Source organism: Hemicordylus capensis, chromosome 1, assembly GCF_027244095.1.
Source record: "Hemicordylus capensis ecotype Gifberg chromosome 1, rHemCap1.1.pri, whole genome shotgun sequence".
NCBI lineage: Eukaryota > Metazoa > Chordata > Lepidosauria > Squamata > Cordylidae > Hemicordylus > Hemicordylus capensis.
Genome location: NC_069657.1, coordinates 422,082,278 through 422,107,677, shown reverse-complemented (window position 1 = coordinate 422,107,677; position 25,400 = coordinate 422,082,278). Strand labels below are relative to the sequence as shown.

Here is a 25,400-nt window from a genome sequence, read left to right as displayed (position 1 = left end):
CATTTGCAGGGGAGGTAAGCTTTCCAAGGCTTCTTCCCCGCCCGTCTTCATACCTGATTGTGAGAAAGGTCCCTGTGTGGTGGTGTTGCATTTTTATTTTAATGACACACCAACATATGTCCATATAGTAAGCTTTTTGTTTCAGTACTTTTGTGGGTATGTGACTTCCTTGTCTATATTGGTTTCCCCCCACCACCCCCTTCACACAAAATGGAGTCACTCTTGTATTTACATCTCTCTGCCCAGGTGCTGGTAGTGGTGCCCTTCCGTGAGTCTGCTTTACGTGTGGTGCAGATTTTCATCAGCCTCCTTGAATCAGCAAGTAAAAAAAAAATAGATGTGAGCAACAAAAAACGATTCAAAGGGGAGTTTGGCTCAGATCCAGATGAGAAGCCTCCAAATCTGAGAAGGCCGGAAGATTATGAAGCTGTCTTTGCTGGGAACATTGATGACCACTTCAGAATTGGTATTAAAATTCTTAAGGGCTTTTGTGGTTTTAGTTCTTAAAAAGACTTTGCGTGTTTTCAGAACTGGCCCCATGATAAGACAAAGTGAGGCCATCGCCTCAGGCAGGGGGTCAATCAATGGCCTTACCTTCCCCATGCCTACTGCTGCACTGGCCTCACCTGCTCCACAAACTATATGTGAACAGTGGTGGTGGGGAGAGGGACAGAATGGAAGAGGAAGTATGGAGGAGAGATAAGTGGTGGAAAGACACTCTGGCCCATCACTCTCCTTCTCACTTTTTCTTTCACTCCATACTCCCCTGCCCCCTTTTAAAAATGCATTCCGCTAAAGAGAAGAATAGGGTAGTTATTGACAGTGGGCAGATGAGGTGGGGTGGCATTTGGCATCCCATCTCAGGCACCCAATGATCTTGGGCTGCTTCTCCATGTTTTCAAGCCTGTTCTACCTGTTGCTGCTGTCTTCTCCTGAATCCCAAATGAGAGTCCACCCGAAATCTCTTGGAATGTGGGTAGTGGCAGGCAGAAGAGGCAGCTGTAAGACCACATATTCATGGGTCACTGGCTGCCAGAACCTAAAGCACACTGAAGCTGCTATTTGCATGAACGTTGCAGATTCATAAGTGATGACCTTGTTGAGAATGTTGGCATTCTTCAACCCCCAATGCTTCTGGGTGATTTACATTAGTGAAAGGGGTGGTAGCAGCTCCTTTGTGCCCCACCTCAGAGGGTGGGAGGAACCACATCCCCTTATTTCCCAGCGGAGATGGTGAATATATATTGGGAATGGCCAACCTGTGGCTTTCCAGTTATTATTGGACCCCAATTCCCATCATCTTCAGCTACAATAAAGTGGTGGGAGTTGTAGTCCAGCAACAGCTGTGGAGCCTCTGATATATTGAATTTAAATGGTCTTAGGACGGGTTCAGACGGTAGAGGAATGTGGGTGGGTGGCACTGGTGGGTCAATATATGGCAACATTGGTCGTGTCATCGACACCCACCAATTTCAGCATATTTTGCCCTACTCACTGTTCCAAACCCAACATAGGTAACTAATGTCAAATCTTGGTTACAGGTGGGTTCAGAACCATAAGTCAAAAATGTCAGCATTAGCAGGTTCAAATGACATGTCCAATATCAGGATATATCACCCACCCCCAGCCTCCTACTGGAAGACAGATTCACCACCGAGTTCTGGAAACTGGTGGTTTGCCGTTTCCTGTGTCCTCTAAACCGGCCCATATAAACGTATTGAAATGAACTTAGAAGCCCTGCAAAAACAGAACTTTAATTTGCCTTCATTGTTGAGGCTGTTGGTTTGCACTGTAGTTATTAATCGAGACCAGCCCAAAGAAAGCAGAAATCCAATAAATAAGCAAAGTTATATTGTGCTGCTTTGCAAAATGCAAATGACTTTGTTGTTGGAATGCCTCTAATTTCTGGCAGAGCTCTATCTATCTATCTATCTATCTATCTATCTATCTATCTATCTATCTATCTATCTATCTATCTATTTATTTATTACATTTATAAACCACCCCATCCAGAGGCTCTGGGCGGTGTACAACAACTTTTTAAAAAGACATAAAACCCACAATTAAAACAATGCTAAAAACAATGCTAAAAACAATTCAAAAATGATTAAAACTCATGCATGCTAGGGAAATGCAGCACGTCTGAATGTTGGCTGAGCAGCAAATATTGAGCTGGTTTCAGAAATTGTAACTTAATGCTGGTTTGTCAGTGCACTATGAGATTGTCTTGTGGCTTGATGCCTAGAACTCCTGCTATGAGAAGGCAACCTTCAAACTGAATGTTACTTGAAAGTATTGTCTCATGAAAGATATTGGATAAAGCGGTGAGAGAAGCAAATGGAATCTCATTGATATTGCTGGCTGTCTTCATTTTTAATTAAGTCAAAGTGCCAGATGATTCTCTTCAGTCCAATGTACTAGTGTGTCTTATCCACTTAAAAGCTGATATGTAGAGGAATTCCCTTTAATCACAGGTTCAAACATGGTTTGCATTTATTTCTGCAATGTTAACTTTGCACTAAATATCTGTTGCCCAGTTAGTATGTCAAAGAATGTGCCATCTTTAGTACATCCATTCTCCCATTTTTTCAGAACAAAACACAAAACACAGACTAATTTTAATTACCCCAGTTTGCAATTAAAATGTGTCTTTTCTGTCAGATTGTTTTGGAATGGAAAGTTCATGCTTAAATCTTGAAGGGCTTCTATTGGGGGCTCAGTTTACATTGATATATATTTTAGTCCCCCTCCCCTACCCACCCCATAAGGATTTTGCCATTAAGCACTGGTGGTTGCAAAGTTTCAAGAATATTGGAGAAACACACTCAATCCTTGTTTTATATTTACAAATATAAATTGTGTCGTTAGCATGATAGCAGACCAGTTATGTACCTCAAGTTAAGAGGGAATATTCTAGAAGGAAGGTTGAATTCTGCCTATAATAAGGATAATGAGACACAGTAGCCTTTTGTAGACCTTATTTAAAAAACAACAACCCAAGAACTACCTTTTGTGAATGAAACATACATACATAATGATAGCCCTCATCAGATGTTGATGTTGTTGTTTTAAAAAGCAGAGGCACTGTACTCAAGTCCAGCATCCCAAGAATGTTCTCTGATGTTCTGCCCCAACATGCTGAGAAGCCCCACCTGCCACCTGCCTGATGCTTTTAGTGTTTGTTTGCAGGTATTAACTCTACTTTTGGTCAGATTCTGCAGGCACCTCAGCCTTTCATTCATGGAAAGAATCTGTGTTTGTCTCTGCAGATAAACGCTGTAACTGTGAACAGAGGGCAGGAGGGGTTTCTGAGCAAGGGGATGGAGCTTCAGGGGACACTCTTGGGAGGTTCTACCATGCTGTCCTCAGCCGAAAGGTCGCTGCATCCCCAGGCAGCAAGGCTGCTCCAAGCTCAGCCGACGTTTTGCTGCGCAGCAGAGCATGCACAGGTTCAGTGTGGAATGTTTGCTGCTTCTTTTTTCCTCGGTTAGTGCTCTTTGCTCTCCAGAAATATGTCCCTGAGGAACAGGGGCTTCTATAACTGCCCACTGGCTGATGCAGTCTTCCATGTTTGGGTAGGTGTTTCTGTTCTTCAGAGGAGTATGCGACTGTATGCGCCATTTTATTCATCTGATATCATCATTGCCTCTCCTCTTGGCCTGAGGACTGTGATTGGAGCCGAGGGGGAAAAGAAGAGAGACTATGACTTCCTCTCATCAGTAGAAATTCTTATAATCGATGAAGCCGACATCTATCTGATGCAGAACTGGGAACATGTTTTGGTAATTATTTTTCCTTCTTGCCCTTTGGCATGTCATGCGATGTAAATATGACTGACGGTGGGTAATGTAGTAAAGAGCTAGCTTCTCTTTTTAGCTAGAATTAAGTGGTTAATATGTGTGTTCCTTGAGAATGGATATATTCTTAGATTATATTTTGATTTTGAGTTTCCGTGCCCCCGCCAATTTTTGGTTATAAGGAACAAGCATAACAATAGATCTTTTCCTCAAAGTTTCTATTCTATAAAAGGATAGAGAAGGACTCTAAAATATTTGAGTATATGTAAAGTTGGTCCACGTGGTGCTGTTGTCAAGACATGAGAAATTTGAATGGAAGCATCTCTTGTGATCTTTTCTCCTCCATATTGCTTTCTGGACTCTAGTTGAGAAATAACAGAATTAATTAAAACATTCGTAACATTTTAGAAACATTTAAGATTTCTAAAACTAGCATTGGCTGTCCAGAATGCAGATTTGCATGCAGTGAAAAAGCTGTGGGAGTAGTGGAAGGAGACACAGAACTGGGTTTAAAACAGGCCACATTATCAGCTAATGCTTCCATAAATGTTGCTACATAAGGAGAGAGACTCAGGAGGATCTGACAGTCCACCCGCTGACAGAGGGATCCCAGTTCATTTGCTGGGGGAAGTGGAGCAGTTTGTGTTGTCAGATGACATGAGCCACCTGTGAGCACCTCCAACTGTCTATCTGAGGGCTATATGTTAAGGAGCTGGCCTGTGATTCCCCACTCCTTGAAGGCCTTAAGGTATACCTTTTGGTTGCATGTAGGGATCAAACTCTGTCCAGCCCTTTGAGTATGGCCTCTTCCCACTACCCAAGCACCAATAGCAGTTGGTAGGAAGATAACAAAAAGACAATATGATGAGGACCCAGCTTTCTGTGGACCCTGCTGCCCTAGTATATCTTACGATAGAGGAATACAGTCCCTTGGGTGCTGAGATATTGCTTTTTCAGATCTGAGCAGCAACTAAAGTTTCCAAGCAACAACAGTCAAAGGATCAACTTAAGGCCAGTTGTGGGTTAAGTATTTTTTTAGTATTCTACCTGTCCAACCATGTTGGGTTTTTAAAATGAAACTTGTGAACTTGTTTTGGTTTCCCCCCTCTTTCTACAAATTAAAAGAGAATGACACACCATTTCCTTTTTTTTAATATGCTTACAGCACTTGATGAACCACATCAACCTGTTGCCTCTGGAATCTCACGGGGTGGATTTCTCACGAGTGCGAATGTTCAGTCTGAATAACTGGTCAAAGTATTATCGGCAGACGTTGCTGTTTTGTGCCCTCCAGGATCCGCAAATCAACTCTATCTTCAATAAGCACTGTTTCAATTACAGGGGGCAGGTTAGTTCATCAGCATGGCAGTATGGTTGTGTGAAATGGACAAGGGCTTGTTTGTTTATATATTTATTATTTGATTTATATACTGCTTGACTCCAGAGGCTTCAGGCGGTTCACAAAAACAAAGACAAACAAGACCAACTATTAAAACAAGAATTGTAAAAAATCTTAACACATTCAGAAATTACAGCAATTAAAAATGTAAAACTCAGAAAGCCTGGCTTTAAAAATGTGTCTCAAGGGCTCTTTTGAAGGCTGGTAAAGCTATTAAACCACAAATGTCTATAGGGAATGCCTATTGTTGGACTTTCCATCATGGCCTTGGTGCAACTAAAAATGCATGGACCTATATAGAGATATAGAGATATATACAGACAGCGCATTTTATAGAGTTCTAGATGTAAATGTAAAGATATAAATGTAAGTGTATGTATAAAGATATAAATGCATGGGCTTCTATATAAATTCTTCCAATCCCATAATGTGTTCATGTTCCCAACCAGGCCGATTGCAGGCAATTGCTCTCCCCTGCCACCCGTTCCTATTTTCATCTCCTGCTGCCAAGTTAATATTGACGCTTGTTTGTAAATAATTACTTCCCCCCGCCCCCAGTGTCATATAAAATTATAAAGCTTTCCTTGCTGGTCCTACCCTAGCTCTCTTGCATTAAAAACGAATCTTCTTTCTTTGGTTGGCTTCACACATCTGCGAGTGCATGCTCCTGGTACTTCCACTTCTTCCATACCTGCCAAAGTTGGGTTGACCATGTCATGTCCTCTCTGCTTACGCATGTCGGGTCAACACTGGCCAGCAGAAGAGACCCGACATTGGCAGGTCTGGACGACATGGGTGGAAGTACTGGGAGCATGTTCTCACCAGGAACTGGCGGTTTTTCTCCTGCTTACTTCCTGCCATGATGTGTGAAGCTGCCCTTTGGGTAAAATAGGCATTGGCCACGGACAGCCCCTCAGCCAAAAATGACCCTGTGAAAAGTTCCTTGTTCCCCCCGCCCTGCCCCCCCATTTCCTACATGGTCAGGCTTGTTGGCTTCAACAGTCCAACTCTAATGCTGTTAATTGAGAGCAGATTTTAGATGAGAGTGCTTGGTCTTGTGTTGGTTTTTGCTTCACTGTTGCAACTGTGTTTTGCAGGTCGCTATAAGGAACGTCCTGTTGACAGGCTCCATCAGTCATGTTGTGGTACAGCTTCCTCATGTTTTTCGGAAACTAGAAGCTGAAAACTCAGTTTCTGTAATAGATGCAAGGTAATGTGATTCTCTTATGCTGTGCTCTGCTGGTGACAGCTTCAGATTTTGATGGATGGATGGATTGTCATGGTGTTGTTTAATTTAAACAAACAAAGCTTCCAGTATGGCACGCTAAACAAGTAGCATTATGAATGGTCTTGCAATTTATACTCTCCTGTCATTGTACCTACTTCTTACTTACCTTTTTTGGCCTTTTGGTTTTTATAAGGGCAGAACTTACATAGGAAGCTGCCATATATGGAGTCAGACCATTGGTCTATCTAGCTCGGTATTGTCTTCACAGACTGGCAGCGGCTTCTCCAAGGTTGCGGGCAGAGATCTCTCTCAGCCCTATCTTGGAGAAGCCAGGGAGGAAACTTGGAACCTTCTGCTATTCTCAGAGCAGCTCCATCCCCTGGGGGGAATATCTTACAGTGCTCACACTTCTAGTCTCCCATTCATATGCAACCAGGGCAGACCCTGCTTAGCTAAAGGAACAAATTGTGCTTGCTACCACAAGACCAGCTCTCCTCTCTTGTGTAACAGGCAGTGCATGGTTCTTAAAATCAGATGTTCTAGGTCTGTCTGAAAGTCACACTCTGGATGCAATTCCTCCAGTTTCAGAGATATGAGAGGCTGCTGTTGCTTCTTTAGGATTGGCTCACACATGTTCACAACTGATGACTTGAAGATGACTGAAGCAAACCTTGTGGTTTAAATGTGAGGTGATATGGTATGACTCATTGTCACGGCCCAGTCTCCACCAGTTCTGTGATTTTAAGCTTCAGCGCTACCACCAAGTAGACTTTTATATTTTCTTTGGCTATGTCTACTGAAACAGCCTTCCAAACCTCTGTTGCATTCAAAGCTCAGTAGTGTGGAAAGGCTTCTGAGCATGGCATGGGGAAAACAGACAGAAGCTACAGTTTTTTAAAAATCAAAACAGTTCAATTCAAAACAGCAGGGGTTTTTTAAAAGAAAATTTAGTACAAAGAAAACAGCCATTTGAGCATAAAGGAACAAATAAAATGGGAGAAAAAGTCATCCACTCTAACCTGCACCTAATACTGTGCCTTAACCCAGAGTCCTTACCAGGAGCTCTCCTACAATCACCTCTCATCAGCTTCTGCAGGGAGCCTTGCTTTCCCCCTTGCTCAGCCACAGGCCTTACTCTTTCTCTCTATTACTGGTGGGTTAAATTCCAGACTGTTCCTTCAGCTGCTTTGAGAGTGATTCAGTTCTCAAGAGAGTTTTCAACTTAACTCTCCCCGTGATTTCTCAGCTCTGTTTTCAGCTTCTCTTCTTAACTCAGCTCTTCTCTCCCGGCTCTCCAAGACTACCTCAACTGTCAACATCCATCCCTTTTTATACATGTAACTCCACCAACTTTTGAGCGGTTCCCAAATCAGAACTAACAAAACCCAGACTCTTCCCCCCCCGCTCCAGTTTCTAGATAGAATAGTTTAACAAACTTTGAACTGACAGATGACTAGGTTGGCTTGGAGGGCTATGCTTCATGTACCTACACCTGCTGTGGCTCATTTATTTGTTGTTGATGATGACTACTACTTATATACTGCTTTTCAACTAAAGTTCTCAAAGTGGTTTACATAGAACGAAAGATAAATTTTATCTTTTGTTCTATGTAAACCATTTTGAGAACTTTAGTTGAAAAGCAGTAGATAAGTAGTAGTCGTCATCAACAACAAATAAATGAGCCATAGCAGGTGGCTTTTTAAAAAATAAGTAGTAGTGGTCATTGTCGTCAACAACAGATGAGCCTCAGCAAGTGTAGGCACATGAAGCCTATCCCTCTCAGCCAACCCTCAGGGACATATTTTGAGGTGGCACAGGAAACTTCTGGAGGCAGAGCAGATTTTCGAAATTTGTTTCAAAAAGATTGTGAGCCCTTTTGAGACAGGGAACCACCTAAAAAGAAATATAAGTTAGGCAACAGCTACAGGAAGGATGCTGTTGCGGGGGTTGGATAGGGACAGTTCTCCCCCTGCTTAATATAAGATATCCATCACTTTTAAAGGTGCCTCTTTGCTCAGTTAGCAGCAGAGCAGGGCCTTCTCAGTGCTTGCCCCCAGGCTGTGGAACTCGCTCACAACTGATATCCGCATGGCTCCCTCCCAGCCTTTTGGAGGAAATTGAAGACTTTCCCTTTTATCCAGGCTTTTGGCCAATGAATGGGCCCCGGCTCTCTTTTTAGGATGTCGTTGTGTTTTGTTTGATTCAGAGATGGCTTTTATTGAACTTTTATGATTGATTTTATCTTGTTGTTAATCACCCTGGGGCCTTAGGACAAAGGGTGGTATAAAAATACAGATAATAAACAAACACCATGGAGTAGGCAAGCAGATTTTGAGGGGAGGGGGCGGGAGTTGCTTTGGGAGGTTTAATGACAAGGCTGTATTAGATGTTAGAAAGATGCCTTTCAGAATTGAATAATATATCTGTATTTTCTTATGCAGGTTTCATTTCTTCATTAACAAAGTGTTGCCCGAGTATCGTGATGCAGTCATGTCACACACACTCATTTATGTCCCATCATACTTTGATTATGTGCGCCTTCGGAACTACTTCAAGAAGGAGGATCTGAGTTTTACACACATCTGCGAATACACCAATAAATCTGGCATTTCCAGAGCAAGGCAATTCTTCCTCAAGGGGAAGAAGCAATTTCTGATTTTCACAGAACGTTTCCACTTTTATAAGAGGTGAGTTGTTGACCTTGAGCCCAAGTCCATTGTAAGAGGAATTTGTGAGATTACAATCTTTCTTGCTCCAAGGGTGGGGGGCGGGAAAGCATAGTTAGTTTAATAATGTTGAGGAAAACTTCCTGCTGTATTTGAAGATTTCTGAAATACAGTCCAAGATTATATGCTGTTTGAGGGCTCTTTGGCTGAAAAGCATCTTATAAAATAACTTTTAAAACATTCAGAATGTGAACTGTTGTCATGTTTCTCAGGAGCAGATGTCTCGCCCATGTCAAGGTGAGCATGAACTGCAAATTTGTCCACCTAATGTAGTGTTTCCTTTTTAATTTTTCCCCTTTTTGTGTGTGGCTTGAATGAAAATCGTAATTATTAGCTAAGAGGGATGGCAGCTGCTTAATAAGGGGTTTGACATTATTTCATTTGAGCATCTAAATGGTATAGGCATGCTATGACTAATAAGCATATGATGCTCCTATATAGTGAGTCAGGCCATTGATCCATCTAATTCAGCACTGGCAGCAGTATTCCAGGATTTCAGGTAGGGGTTTTCCCAGCCCTTCTGGGAGAAGTCAGGGATTGAACTTGGGATCGTCTACATGCAAAGCAGATGCTCTACCACTGAGCTATGACTCTCTTCATGGAGTTGTAGGAGCAGTTGTGGGACTGGTGTGTGAACATGTGTATGAATAGGAGCCCCTGGTGGTGCAGTGGTAAAACTGGTGCCCTGTAACCAGAAGGTTACAAGTTCGATCCTGACCAGGGGCTCAAGGTTGACTCAGCCTTCCATCCTTCCAAGGTCGGTAAAATGAGTACCCAGAATGTTGGGGGCAATATGCTAAATCATTGTAAACCGCTTAGAGAGCTCCGGCTATAGAGCGGTATATAAATGTAAGTGCTATTGCTATTGCTATTGCTAATATGCATCTGAACCAGCAAAGTGACAGTGGATGTATGAGGTCTTTGGTTAGATACTGGAATTTCCAGTTCAAAGATCTCTGGTATCAAAGCTGGGAAATCTTTTATATCTTTGCCCAGATATAAAATTTGGACATGCTGGGGCCTTTGGTGATCAGTTAAACAAAAACAAGAGTCCTTTCTGTTCTGTTGAAACTTCCTGGGATTTGATATTGTGAGCTACAAAGAATTGAGTCTTTCGTATAGTATGTAACTTTTTATGAAAAAGAACATTTCTGTTATCCTGTTACAGAGTATTATATTAACTGTTTTGAACTCTCTTCCTTTCTATTCAGGTACTCAATTAGAGGCATCAGAAATCTTATTTTTTATGAACTGCCAACCTATTCACATTTCTACAGCGAGGTCTGCAATATGATGAAGTTAGCAGATGATGGGGAAGAGGCCACATTGACCTGTACTGTGCTTTACTCGAAATATGATGCCCAAAAGCTGGCTCCTGTTGTGGGTGCTGAACGAGCAGCCCAGATGCTCCAGTCTTCCAAAAATGTGCACCTTTTTGTTACTGGGGAAACAGAGTAAAACTTTGGACTGAAACTTGAATGGATTTCTTGAACCATTCAGTCAGATATTTGGAACTTGTATTTCTTCTAGAGGAGCCATCAGATGAGGAAAGTTATTTAAATATATGATACCTTTGTTTTTAAAGGGTTCATCTTGTATACATATTTTAGTGAAGCAATTACTGATATGTGTATCTCTAGGCAGTGTACATAACATAAAACACAACAAAAATAAAACAGAGTAAAACTATTAGCACTATTTCACAGAATAAAAAGTTAAAACAATTTCATGAGATAAAAACAAACTGTTTAAAATTAATTTCAGTTAAAAGTCTGAGAAAACAGGTGTGTCTTGAGGGTCTTCCTAAAACCAATCAGAGATGGAGATACTCTTATTTTGACAGGGAGAGTATTCCAAAGCCCTAGGGCAGCCACAGAGAAGGCCCAGTCCTGAGTCACCACCCAACAAGCCAGTGGCAACATTTAACCGGACCTCTTCAGATGATCTTAATAGGTGACAGGGTTCATGTCAAAGAAAGCATTCTCAAGTACCCTGGACCCAAGCCATTTAGGGCTTTATAGGTAATAACCAGCCCTTCATATTTCGCTTGGAAACTTAGCAGCAGCCAGTGCAGTTCTTTTAAAATTGATGTTATACAGTCCCTTCAGGTTGTCCCAGAGACCAGTGTGGCTGCCGCATTCTGTACCAATTGCAGTTTCCGGACTGTGTACAAGACAGCCCCACATAGAGTACATTACAGTAATCAAGCCTGGAGGTTACCAGCATATGCACCACTGTTTTAAGGTAATATTTCTACAGAAATTGGCATAACTGACGTATCTGTCAGAGCCGATAAAAAGTACTCCTGGCCAGTGCCTCAAACTGAAAAACCAGTAAGGGTTTTGGATCGAGGGGCACTCCCAAATTACAGCTTTTAGGGGGAGTGTAACCCCATCTAGAACAGGCAGATATAAACCATCTCTCGGGTCCCAGCCCCCACACAGTCAGTACCTCTGTCTTATTTGGATTCAACTGCAGTTTATTATCCCTCATCCAGCCCATTACTGCTTCCAGGCAGGCATTTAGGGAGATTATGCCATTTCCTGATGAAGTTGATATGTAGAAAGTGATTTGGGTGTCATCAGCATATTGATAACATCCTGCACCAAACCTGATGATCTCTCCCAGCGGTTTCATAAAGATCATGGGAGACAGTATGGAGCCTTGTGGAACTCCATAGTTTAGTTCTCGCTTTGCAGAGCAGCAGTCTCCAAGCGACACCATCTGGAATGGAGAGGTAGGAATGGAAATGCCACCCAATCCCACTTCAGGCGACCCAGAATGATACCATAGCAATAAAGCCCAAATGACTTATTTTTTTATGAAATTATGGTTTCTGGCCTATTGCTTTTGCTAGTATCCAGAAATATGGTGCTGAGTTGTTGTTGTTATTATTACTACATTTATATCCCGCTCTTCCTCCAAGGAGCCCAGAGCGGTGTACTACATACTTGAGTTTCTCTTTCACAACAACCCTGTGAAGTAGGTTAGGCTGAGAGAGACATGACTGGCCCAGAGTCACCCAGCTAGTTTTCATGGCTGAATGGGGATTTGAACTCAGGTCTCCCCGGTCCTAGTCCAGCACTCTAACCACTACACCACGCTGGCTGTTTGTTGTGTTTCCACTTGTGTTGTGTTTCCACTTATGAATGGCCTATAATGCTTTTTTTAAAGCATCTCATTTGCCATGTTTCATTGAGTTCCTTTAGGAAAGAGTAATAATTTACTTGATTCTCCCATGGATGGAGAAAGAGAAGTCATAAACTAGTGATGAAAATATTTGAAACTCCTTGTCAGTTTTAATAAACTAGCCAATCCAATCATCACAGAAGGAAACTATATCTAGCAACCCTATCTCAGAGCTACTCAACTTGAGAGGTACAATTTGGCCTTTCAGATGCCACCTCAGAGGCTAGAAGGGGCAGGGGACGTTCCCATTGGTCAGGTCAACAGCCTTCTTTAGGGTTAGATAGCTGGAGCCTGATCCATCACTCTTTCCTCAAGAGTGCCCCTCTGTAAAACCTATTAAAAGTCTATTACAGGGCTACACAACTATGGCCCTATAGCGGTTGTTGGACTGTAGCTCCCATCATCCTCAGCAGCCAGTGATGAGGGGTTATGGGAGTTATAATCCACCAGCAGCTGGGTTGTGCAGCCCTGGGCTATTAAAATGCCCAGACAGATATAACTGCTAACTCTCTGTATAGCTACCAGAGATCCCATGTAAATAGATGTACTGCCTGTTAGTTGTTTTCATATTTGATGTTTTCATATTTGAAGATAGCATGTCAGACTCTTAAACAACTTATTCTAATGACTATACTGTAAGTATCCTTTAAATGTCAAAGAATGACTGCAGAGCCACTGGTCATTAGACTGTGCGGTTGTTTCTATTTTAGTTCTAAGCTAATTGATTGTATATAACTAATTCCTTTCATGCAGGAACTGAACACCACTAACAAGGCAATTCCACTTAGTGCTGATAACCAGTGCTGGCTTAGAGTCTTAATTTTTTTTGTACTCTGTGTGCCTTTCTTTACTCTTAAAAATTTGTGTGCTTCTCATTACGATTCATAGACAGAGGCTAATGAAGCAGACCGCTACATTAGGATTAAGGGGTGGGTTTTTCTCTTTTCTGCAGGATGTACTTATCAGAGACGAGTATCTGTCCTTTGAGAAGCCTAAATAACTACTTAGGGAGATAAACGTGGGGCAGTTTAAAGCTGAAGTAAATTGTCTCCTAGGACCATAGCAACAGACCATAGGGCAGAAGTCATGGGTGTGTGCTCGGTGCAAGGAGCTCCCGGCTCTCAGGGAACAAATCCATTCCCTCGAGACCAAGGTGGCGGATCTGGAGAAGCTCAGAGAGACAGAGAGGCATGTGAACGAGACCTTCAGAGATGTGATGGAGGCATCCCACTCCAGGGCTGGTAGCTCCTCTGCTGTCAGGGAGAATGAAGGTCTTGGGCAAGGAGGACATCGGTCTGAGGAAGAGGGAAATGTTCCTTTAGAAGGGACCCCTTCCGTGGATGATGAGCCCATATCCTCTTGCACAGGGGATACTCCTCTGGGGGGTGGGGGCCTCCTTGTAGTTGGTGATTCGATCATTAGAGGGATAGAGAGATGGGTTTGTGACCCGCGTGTTGACCGCACGGTGACTTGCCTGCCTGGTGCGAAGGTTGCGGACATTATGCAGCGTCTAGACAGGTTCCTAGGCAGTGCTGGGGAGGAGACAGCTGTCATGGTGCACGTTGGCACCAACGATGTGGGGAAATGCAGTCGGGAGGTCCTGGAAGCCAAATTTAGGCGGATAGGTAGAATTTTGAAGTCCAGGACCCCCAAAGTAGCATTCTCAGAAATGCTACCTGTTCCACGCGCAAGTACAGTGAGACAGGCAGAGCTGAGGGGTTTCAATGCGTGGATGAGACATTGGTGCCGGGAGGAGGGCTTTAGATTTGTTAGGCACTGGTACACATTTTGGGGCAAGCAAGGCCTGTACAAAAGGGACGGGCTGCACTTGAACCAAGATGGAACCAGACTGCTGGCTCTTAAAATCAAAAAGATTGCAGAGCAGCTTTTAAAATGACACCTGGGGAACAGCCGATGAGAGCTGGGCAGTATTCCGTTTGGCAAAAGCTATCCTTTAAAGTGTGAGGCTGCAAAGAATTAAGATAAAACAGAAGGGGACAGAGCAGAACCGCATAAAGAGCAGACGGGAGCCAGTGCCAGCAGGTCAAAGAGTCAAAAGAATAGCATACATCAGGAGAGATTCAGTGTATAGGTGCTTATATGCCAATGCCAGAAGCCTCCGAGCCAAGATGGGTGAGCTGGAGTGCTTGGTTGCTAACACAGAAATAGATATAGTGGGCATAACAGAAACACGGTGGAACAGTAAGAACTGGTGGGACACTGTTATCCCTGGGTATAAACTCTATAGAAAGGACAGGGAGGGGTGCCTTGGAGGAGGGGTAGCACTGTATGTTAAAGAAGGGATAGAATCTAACAAGCTAGAAAACCTAGGTGGACTGGAGTCCTCCACAGAAACCCTGTGGGTGACTATACAAGGCCAGAAAGGGAACGTGCTACTGGGGAAGTGCTATTGCCCTCTGGATCAAAATGCCGACAGTGACTGGGAGTTGCAGGAGGAAATCAGGGAGGCGTCAAGGAGAGGCAGGGCTGTAATTATGGGTGATTTCAACTACCCACACATAGACTGGGTAAATTCACATTCAAGTCAGGACAAAGAGGTCAAAATTCTAGATATGCTAAATGACTGTGCCCTAGAACAGTTGGTCATGGAACCAGCCAGAGAGAAGGTGACCTTGGAACTAATTCTGAGTGACACCCAGGACCTGGTGCGTGATGTCAGTGTCATCGACCCTTTAGGGAACAGTGACCACAGTGCCATCAAATTCAGCATACATGTGGGGAGAGAATCACCAAGGATGTCTTAACACAGACATTTTGAATTTCAGAAGAGGAAACTTCTCCCAAATGAGGAGTATGGTGAAAAGAAAGCTGAGGGGGAAAATCAGGAGAGTCACTTCGCTCCAGAGTGCATGGAGTTTACTCAAAACCACAATACTAGAAGCCAAGTTAGATTGTATACCCAAAAGGAGGAAAGGTACCACTAAGTCCAGGAGGATGCCAGCATGGCTAACGGGTACCGTAAAGGAAGCCATAAAAGGGAAGAAGACTTCCTTCCGAAATTGGAAGGCCTGTCCAAATGAAGAGAACAGAAAGGAACACAAACTCTGGCAAAAGAAATGCAAGGTGACAATAAGGGAGGCAAAAAGAGAGTTTGAGGAACATTTAGCCAGAAGTATCAAGGGGAATAACAAAAACTTCTTTAAGTACATCAGAAGCAGGAAACCTGCCAGGGAGGCAGTTGGACCATTAGACAATGAGGGAGTGAAAGGGATTATTAAGGAGAACATGGAGGTTGCAGAGAAGCTGAGTTCTTTGCATCTGTCTTCACGGCAGAGGATACTGAGCATATACCTGTTCCTGAACCAGGCTTTTTAGGGATTGAGGCTAGAGAGCTGGGTCAGATAGAAGTGACAAAGGAAGATGTTCTAAACTGTCTGGAAAAACTGAAAGCTAACAAATCACCAGGGCCGGATGGCATCCATCCAAGAGTCCTCAAAGAACTCAAATGTGAAATTGCTGACCTCCTTGCTAAAATATTTAACTTATCCCTGAAATCGGGCTCTGTACCAGAGGACTGGAGAGTAGCAAATGTAACACTGATTTTCAAAAAGGGATCCAGGGGCGATCCGGGAAATTATAGGCCAGTTAGCCTAACGTCTGTTCCAGGCAAATTGATGGAAAGCATCCTCAAGGATAAAATTGTAAAGCACTTAGAAGAACAGGCCCTGCTGGGAGTGAGCCAGCATGGCTTCTGCAAAGGGAAATCTTGCCTCACCAACCTTTTGGACTTCTTTGAGAGTGTCAACGAGTGTGTGGATCAAGGTGATCCAGTTGACATAGTCTACCTGGACTTCCAAAAAGCTTTTGACAAAGTTCCTCATCAAAGACTCCTGAGGAAACTTAGCAGTCACAGGATAAGGGGACAAGTACATGTGTGGATTGCTAACTGGTTGAAAGACAGGAAACAGGGTAGGTATAAATGGAGAGTTTTCACAATGGAGGGAAGTAAGAAGTGGGGTCCCCCAGGGATCTGTACTGGGTCCGGTGCTTTTTAATTTATTCATAAATGATCTAGAAGCAGGGGTAAGCAGCGATGTGGCCAAATTTGCAGATGATACCAAACTCTTCCGGGTAGTGAAATCCAAAACGGATTGTGAGCAGCTCCAAAAGGATCTCTCCGAACTGGGGGAGTGGGCGAAAAAATGGCAAATGCGGTTCAATATTAGCAAGTGTAAAGTGATGCACATTGGGACGAAAACCCCCAACTTCGAGTATATGCTGATGGGATCCGAGCTGTCGGTGATGGACCAGGAGAGGGATCTTTGGGTTGCGGTTGACAGCTCGTTTAAAGTGTCGACTCAATGTGCAGCAGCTGTGAAAAAGGCAAATTCCATGCTAGGGATCATTAGGAAGGGGATTGAAAATAAAACGGCTAACATTATAATGCCCTTATACAAAACTATGGTGCAGCTACACCTGGAGTACTGCGTACAATTCTGGTCACCACATCTTAAAAAGGACATTGTTGAACTGGAGAAGGTACAGAAGAGGGCAACCAAGATATCAGGGGCCTAGAGCACCTTTCTTATGAGGCAAGACTACAACACCTGGGGCTTTTTAGTTTAGAAAAAAGACGACTGCGGGGAGACATGATAGAGGTCTATAAAATCATGCATGGCATGGAGAAAGTGGAGAGAAAAAGATTCTTTTCCCTCTCACACAACACTAGAACCAGGGGTCACTCCATGAAATTGATTGCCAGGAGGTCTAGGACCAACAAACGGAAGTACTTTTTCACACAACGCGTGATCCACTTGTGGAACTCTCTGCCACAGGATGTGGTGACAGCCACCACCTGGATGGCTTTAAGAGGGGTTTGGATGACTTCATAGAGGAGAGGTCTATCAATGGCTACTAGTCGGAGGGCTGTGGGCCACCTCTAGCCTCAAAGGCAGGATGCCTCTGAGTACCAGTTGCAGGGGAGTAATGGCAGGAGAGAGGGCACGCCCTCAACTCCTGTCTGTGGCTTCCAGCGGCATCTGGTGGGCCACTGTGTGAAACAGGATGCTGGACTAGATGGGCCTTGGGCCTGATCCAGGAGGGCTGTTCTTATGTTCTAACAAGGACTTCATCTTATTGAAGCCATGTGATTCTTAAACGATTTGCATGAGGGATGGTATATTTTAAAATCAGAATGGTTTGGGTTAATGCTTGCTCTAAAAGGAAAACTTGAGAGAAGTTAGTTTTGCCTAGGGTTGCCACATTCTTCAGAGATAATTTCTGGACACAACAGTCAAAGCCAGGGGTGGGGTGGGGACATTTAAAAACCCTACTTTTAAAACTAGAATTGGAAAGAGTGCTTGACTTTGGGGAGCAGTCGCTGAGAGTGGAGTTTTTGCAGAGTTTTATCTTTCATGTTGTAACAATCAAGGAGACTTGTGTTTTGTTGCATTTCTTCCTTCTACTCCACACAGGAGTTACTTCCTGCTGGCTAAGAGAGGCCTTGACAAGACTGCAGGTGCTGCATCTGGCAATGAGTGTTCTAGAGCAGGGATTCTCAGCATTGGGTCCCCAGATATTATTGGACTTCAGCTCCCATAATCCCCAGTCCCAGTGTCTTTTGGTTGAGGATTATGGGAGCTGAAGTCCAATAACATCTGGGGACCCAACATTGAGAATCCCTGTTCTAGAGAGAAGGGGGACCCCGACAAATGCCACTGGAGAAAAGGGGGGTTTCTCTGTTAATATACTTCACAACTAAAACCAGATGCCTACTACCACCGTTGCTAACTCTAAAGATGATCCAGAAAGGAGTGGGAGGGGTTTACCAAGCCTTATAGAGAGAGCAGACCCAGTCAGTCAGAAGTACTGGTGGCAGAGAAAGACAAGAATATGGGCCTTTTAAACATTGACACCATGTAGCTACAATGCTTGGAGAGAAGCACCAGAAAAACAGATAAAATTCATGTAAAGCAATCTTCCCGGCTCAAATTCCTGGACATCCAAGACAAAACCTTCCCTCCATCCTGGAAAGGATGTCTGATTCTTGGACTGTCCAGATCAATCCAGGACATGTGACAACCTAGTTGTACCTGAAGTTGCTGATCATGTTTCAGTTCAAATATTTGGGTAACATTTGTAATTGTGATCTGAAGCTGGCTTGATGATCTCAGGTTGTCATGTTGCCAACCAGAGATGGCTGACATTTTCCCTGGTTCACATGACATGCTCCATGGGAGTACGCTCATGGTGGCAACCTCGGATTCCCATCAAACTAACATTGCATTAATCATAAGAACCGGACAATAGTCTTTTTGTCCATGTATGATCCATTGGTGAGTCTCTAATTCTCTGATTCTTGCTGTTTTGGCAGACTCTTCTTATGATCTATATTTTGTTATCAGCCTTTGTTAATCTCTTTTTTGGGAGATGGTAGAGTATCACTGACTCCCCCCCACCCCCCGTTCTTTCCTTGGAGGCGTTTATGTCAGTGGATCAGGGGTGGGCAAACGTGGCCCCCCAGCTGTTGTTGAACTAGAGCTCCCATCAACCCCAGCCACAATTTATTGTGGTTGGGGATGATAGAAGTTGTAATTCTATCTGCCACGTTTGCCCACCCCTGCCATGGATTCATGGCTCACTTTAAGGGAGAGTATTTTCTATTGTCAATTTCCCTCCCACTCAAGTTCCAGTATACTAAGGGTTCAGTGCTAGTCTAAATAATGCATCACCCAACTAATTTACTGTTTGTGGGCGTCGTGATTTGAAATGTGAGGAATTGTATACCTTTATTTTAAAGGAACCTAATTGCCACACTGTTTAAACATCTTAGATTGTTGCTATTTTGTGAACTAAAATAAAGGGACTGACTACCCCATCACATGCCATATAACCTGCTTACGTTTTGCTCTCTGTCCCTACCGTATGTTTGCTTGTGTGATGGTGTTTGTAATGTGCAATCCTCATTTATCTGTGTAATGCTGCTATGATTGCGGTGGACTTACAGTTACAAAATTATAGGGGTACTTCACAAACAGAAAATAATTTAACCTCAGTTGGTAATTTTGTACCACATCATTATTTTGGTTTTGTGTAAAGGTCTAATGCTGAAATTGGATAGAAATTAGCTACGGCAATGCTGCATCTTTGCTCTGATCACAACTAGCTGGAGTGAGGAGATGGAAATGGGATAACCTCTCAGTTTCCAGGCAAGTTAAGGATCGCATCACAATGCACAGCTCATGTTTCTAGGCCGCCTTGGGATTTCAGAAGGCAGTGAATCTTCAGTTTTAATTAGTATAGAGATGCTTATGCATAACTGAAAATATTTGCTGTGCTACAGTGGTACATTGCTAGTCTTATCTATTCTCAATAGTCTGTTGGTGTACAATCAGTTTTTATGTACAGAGCTAGATGATACACATAGTATTCAATGACATAGGCAGGTTACAGGGACTAGTCTACAGGGACTTGTGTGACCACGATCAAATGGCTGCAGCTTCGTTCTCTTGCTGAACTATCCAATTCCATTCTACCTGCACCTTACTTCTGTTTCCTGTAATGTATGATTGTTAGGTGTGTAACTTTAACCCAGAATGGAAATGAAAGTGGTTGCCTAAAAAGAAATTGCTGGGCCAGCAGACTCTTAGAAGCAGGGGAAGCTGATGTATATTGAGCCAGACTTGATCTAACTAGCTCAGTATCATCTACATCAGGGTTTCTTAACCTTGGGCCCCCAGAAGTTGTTGGACTACAACTCCCAGAATCCCCAGATGTGGCCTTTGTGGCTGGGGATTCTGGGAGTTGTAGTGTAACAACATCTGGGGGCCCAAGGTTAAGAAACCTGATCTACATGGCTGGCAGCAACTGTCCATGGTTTCAGGAAGGAGTCTTTGTCTCTAGTAGCAAAGTGCTCTTCCTTTTCTGAAAAGAAAAGCAAGTCTGAGCAGACTTTTAACAATTTCATCTCAGTGATCGGTCTTGAAGCAGTTCAGTTAAGGAGAGCCAGAGTCACAGAGCTGAAGAACCTAGATTAGAAGATGATGATAAAGTCAGTGGCTGATGTCCAGATTAAATTACTCATGAGTAGTCCCATTGAAATTAATGGAGACACTAGTCATGACATATTCCCCCATTAATTTCAATGGGACTGCTCATGAGCAATTTAGTCTAGGGTTCAGTCATTAACTGCAGAATTCAGTAATTGCAAATAAAGTCATCCCAGAAGCCACTGCAAACGCTTTTGATTTCCCAAAGCAAGGAGCATTTATAGTTAAGAAGCAGTGTAATGTCCTCTAACATAAGATGGTATTAGAAGGCTCTTAGGGTGGGAAGGAACAGCTCTTCTCGATCTGTTCTAGAACATACTTAATCTTTTGGCTCTGACAAAAGACCTCTGCCCAAAAACATGAGATGTTGCCAATTAGGATAGCACTGAGCTACCGTTGGGCTAATTGTTTGGCTTAGTATTTGGTAGCTCTCTGTAGAAACAATTTGCTTTAAGCCATAATGCATTGTATCTGCATGTTAAGAAACGTAAGGACATTCTTCAGCAAGATCTATCTGTGTTAACCTGAGTACTGTGCCATGGTGCAAGAAACAATGAGAGATAAATCCTTCTTTCAGGTGCCTTTTCTCTCCCTGCTGTGCTGTCTGAGCTGATAAGGAACTCTTTGGCTTAGCTGATTTGACCTTGCTCTGTTTTCAGAGAGCCAATTAGGCTAAATAATGCCACATTAACAATCTCTTCTTAGAGCACGTATGCCCTGTGGAAAGGATGAATTCATTGCCAAGGCGATGTGTTAACTTTTTGTGTCTTGAAAGCCAAAGAAGCAATGGCCTAAAACACTTAAAGAAAACCACCAGGAAATCCTTCCTCTTCCATCTCTCTCTCTCTCTCACCCCCCCCCCATTAAAATTAGGGAATGATATGAAACCTACATGTTTCTAGTATCTTTCGCTGGAGTTTAGTTAAACTTTTACTCCCATGCTGCCTATGCACGCCTAAGGTGCTTCGGTTCTATACATATTAAAGATTCGTAGACTGTATTGGATATCACAATTGCTTGCCATTATTGGGGACATGTGAAATGGTACCGCTTTTTGTTCAGGAGCGGTTGCTATTGAATGCCAACCCAAAGGGCTCAGTTTCAAAGTGCTGGCCTCTACCTTTAAAGCCCTAAAGCAAGGGTTTAACCCCTGGGGCTCCAGATCTAGATGATCTGTGGAAAATCTGTGCAGCACTAAATTTAATTATCTTGCTGGGGAGCCAGAATCAAGTTGTTGAAAATAATTATCCCAAATATTATTCCCCCACCCTCTAATTTTTACTAGTGCCTTATGAAAAGACATAAATAAGATGGGGGTCCATAGGTAATATTTGAGGATGTGGTGGGTCTGCAGGTGCAAAAAGAACTGTCATAAACAGTTTGGGACCTGGATGACCACTTCTATCTGTATGAAACTGCACACCACAAAAAGAACCAAAAAGATCTTACATCAAACTAGCAAAAAACCAAACAAACCAAAAAACAAAAAGAATAACCATAATATGATGGAAAAATACTATATTGGAAGGTGTATTCAATATGGATCAATTGGATGTAAAGAACTATTTTGAAACGGAGGTCACCGGTTCACTGTAGTGTGGATGTCTTCACCAATAATTTCATCTTAGCTACTCCATTGCTCTGTTTTGATATATAGCCTATGGACTCTATTGTGTTCATGGTCATTTCCACGGAGGATTCTATTGTTTCTTGATGTATATACCGTTGTTCTATTTACTTCCAATTGATCCATATTGAATACACCTTCCAATATAGTAATTTCCCATCATATTGTGGTTATTCCTTTTTGGGGGTGGGTGGGGCTAGTTTGATGTAGGGTCTTTTTGGTTCTTTTTGTGGTACAAGTATATAGATCTTAGCACGCTATATATTTTTTGTTTTTGAAACTGCATGCCCACATTGGACAACTGAGGTCCTACTCAGGTCCTTCCACTGTGAGAAGTGTGGCAGGTGGGTACAGGCGATGAGGCATTTTTTGTAATGGCACCAAAGCCCCTCAGAAAGATGCTGACCTGGCTTTCTTGGCTCTTATCAGTTGATGAGTGGCAAAACGTTTGTTTCAGAAGAGATGTGGCTTTGCATAAACTGGTATTGTTGTAATCTGCAGTTCTGTAGTCCCACTTGTAAACTAAGATCAAAAAGCAGTGTAGACATCCTAAAATATAAATATGCATACAGGTAAATATATAAAGTGTAAATGCATCAAGCTTTGGTATCATACAGGCCCACTTCTCAGGTAGCCATGTAGCTGCCATTCTCTGTTTAGCTTACATTGTGGCAACCTGGGTTTGTAGCTGTGTGATGTGAGAAATGGTTCTTGGAAATAATAATATAACAGATTTGAAATAGTTAAAAAGAAATCTATGGGAGTATGAAAACTGCCCCAAGATGATTTGAATTAAGCCATTTTCATGTATCTGAACATGAGAAAACTATTATACTGGATAGTTTTTATCAGGGCAATAGAAAGTAAGGTCATTCCCGTGACATGTGAGCAGGGCAGGGAGGGTGCGAGGGGAAAGCAGGCTCGATCTTCCCTCCCCTTCACCGCCCCAGCAATCCTTTTTCCTGTTTTTTTGTTTGTTTATTTAACATATTTTTATACCACCCAAAACTTACGTCTCTGGGCAGTTTACAACAACAACAAAAAGTCAAAACATTAGTTAAAACAAATACATGACAAATTAAAACATTGGTTAAAATAAATGACAACAAAAAGATAAAACATTATAAGAATTTAAAACCTTAAAACAATATTTTATAATGAAGTTAAAACTATTTAAATAGATTTAATTAAAAGCCTGGATGAACAAATGTGTCTTTAAAGATTTTTAAAAAATTCTTAGAGATGAGGAAGCTCTTATTTCAGCAGGGAGCGCATTCCAAAGCATCGGGGCACCAACTGAGAAGGCCCGTCCCCGAGTAGCCACCAGACGAGCCGGGGGCAGCTGCAGATGGACCTCTCCTGATGATCTAAATCAGCGGTGGGGTTCATGCCGAAGAAGACGTTCTCTTAAATACCCAGGGCCCAAGCCATTTAGGGCTTTATAGGTTATAACCAGCACCTTGTATTTTGCCTGGAAACTTATCGGCAGCCAGTGTAGCTCTTTCAATACAGGAGTAATATGGTCTCTCTGAGATGACCTGGAGACCAACCTGGCTGCCGCATTCTGAACAACTACATACAAAGGCATAGAGTGCATTGCAGTAGTCCAGTCTGGAGGTTACCAGCATATGTACTACTGTCCTGAGGTCATTCATCTCAAGAAATGGACGCAGCTGGCGTATCAGCCAAAGCTGATAAAAGGCACCTCTGGCCACCGCCTTGACCTGGGACACCAGGGAGAGGCCCAGATCCAGAAGCACCCCCAGACTGCACACCTGTTCCTTCTGGAGAAGTGTGACCCCATCCAGAACAGGCAGATCAAACTCATCTCCTGAGTTTTGACCCCGCACAATAAGTACCTCTGTCTTATCTGGATTCTGTCTCAGTTTGTTATCCCTCATCCAGCCCATCACCATCTCCAGGAAGGCACTGATGGAGGTTATGCCTTCTCCTGATGAAGCTGACATGGAGAAATGATTTGGGTGTCATCAGCATACTGATAGCACCCTGCACCAAATCTCCTGATGATGTCTCTCAGTGGTTTCATGTAGATGTTAAACAACATCAGAGACAATACAGAGCCCTGAGGGAGACAATATGAAAGTTCAGATTTTGAAGAACAAAAGTCCCTGAGGGACACCATCTGGAATCTGCCCTGAAAGGTAGGAGCAGAAGCACTGCAGAGCAGTGCCCCCCACTCCCAACCCCCTCAGATGCTCCAGAAGGATACAATGGTTGATAGTATTGAAAGCCGCTGAGAGGTCCAAAAGGACCAACAGAGTCACACTTGTCAATTGCCAACAGAGTCACACTTGTCAATCACCAACAGAGTCACACTTGTCAATTGCCAATTGGAGATCATTCATCAGGCCAACCAAGGCAGTCTCCACCCCATAACCCACCTGAACGCCAGTCTGAAACGGGTCTAGATAATTGGTTTCCTCTAAGACTGTCTGTTGATGGGAAGCTGCAGCCTTCTCAATTACCTTGCCCAACCACAGAAAGTTGGAGACAGGCCTGTAGTTACCCAGCTCTGAGGGATCCAAGGCAGGCTTCTTTAGAAGTGGTCTAATAATTGCCTCCTTAAGACAAGGAGGCATCCTACCCTCCCTCAGAGAAGCATTTATGATTTCTACCAGGCCTCCTACAACTACCCCCCTCCCGCCAGATAGTATAAGCCATGTCAGGCAAGGATCAAGTAGACAGGTGATAGGCCGCACCACTCCAAGCAGCTTGTCCACGTCCTCAAGAGTCACAAACTGGAACTGATCCAACCTAACCACACAAGAGGAGTTGCTGGACACCTCCACATTAGATACTGAAGTAATTGTGGAGACTAAGTCGGCCTGAATATGAGAGATTTCCCCCCCAAAGACCTGTTGTGGCTGTGCAGCTCGTGTGCCCCCACGGTGGGTGCTGCTGGGAGCTGTGTGGCTATGTGGAGTCCAGGAAATGCAGCCCAGCTTCCAGGAATCCACCATGCAAGTAGTGTGGTGCACTGGGGGATTTTCTCGCAACCTGGGTGCTCTAGATGCCCAACTCTGTGTCTCTGCAGACACCCCGAGCAGACACACGACTGGGAAGCCAGGTAGAAGGGCACACTTGTGCCCAGGGCAAACATCCAGGCTACCCGGCAAGGCAGTAGGCTACCTGGTAGGGCTGCACAAGCCTGGGTAGGGCTGCTCATATGGACAGCTTTAGTATCTTTCATCCATTTGGAATTTTTCAGTTGTGGCTATGCGTGGGTTCAGACAACACATAAAAAGCTGAATCTCCGGTTCCCAGAGTTCGGTAGAGAGCTCTGGGAGCTCTCAATGTTGGCTTATCACCAACATTGGTCACATTGTCCAAACCCTCCAGTGATGGCTTATTCTGCCCCACTTACGGTTCCAGAGCCAACATCTGTACCCAACTTCAACTCTTGG

General features: G+C 43.4%; 1 protein-coding gene and 1 long non-coding RNA gene across 3 annotated transcripts in view; one reads left to right on the top strand and one right to left on the bottom strand.

Moving 5' to 3' along the window:
* The window catches only part of UTP25 (UTP25 small subunit processome component), a 30,859-nt gene extending 17,723 nt beyond the window's left edge, over positions 1-13,136 (top strand). The window contains exons 7-12 of the mRNA XM_053310638.1: positions 247-466; positions 3,580-3,782; positions 4,963-5,145; positions 6,294-6,406; positions 8,866-9,111; positions 10,362-13,136. Of these exons, the coding sequence (XP_053166613.1) occupies positions 247-466; positions 3,580-3,782; positions 4,963-5,145; positions 6,294-6,406; positions 8,866-9,111; positions 10,362-10,608 (1,212 nt within the window). The 3' untranslated portion in view covers positions 10,609-13,136. The remainder of the gene's footprint in view (positions 1-246; positions 467-3,579; positions 3,783-4,962; positions 5,146-6,293; positions 6,407-8,865; positions 9,112-10,361) is intronic.
* The window catches only part of LOC128351363 (uncharacterized), a 95,364-nt gene continuing 74,951 nt past the window's right edge, over positions 4,988-25,400 (bottom strand). For both annotated transcript variants that reach the window (XR_008319737.1, XR_008319738.1), the window contains exons 3-4: positions 22,382-22,524; positions 4,988-5,123 (exon numbers count right to left, since the gene is read on the bottom strand). This is a non-coding gene — a long non-coding RNA (uncharacterized LOC128351363). The remainder of the gene's footprint in view (positions 5,124-22,381; positions 22,525-25,400) is intronic.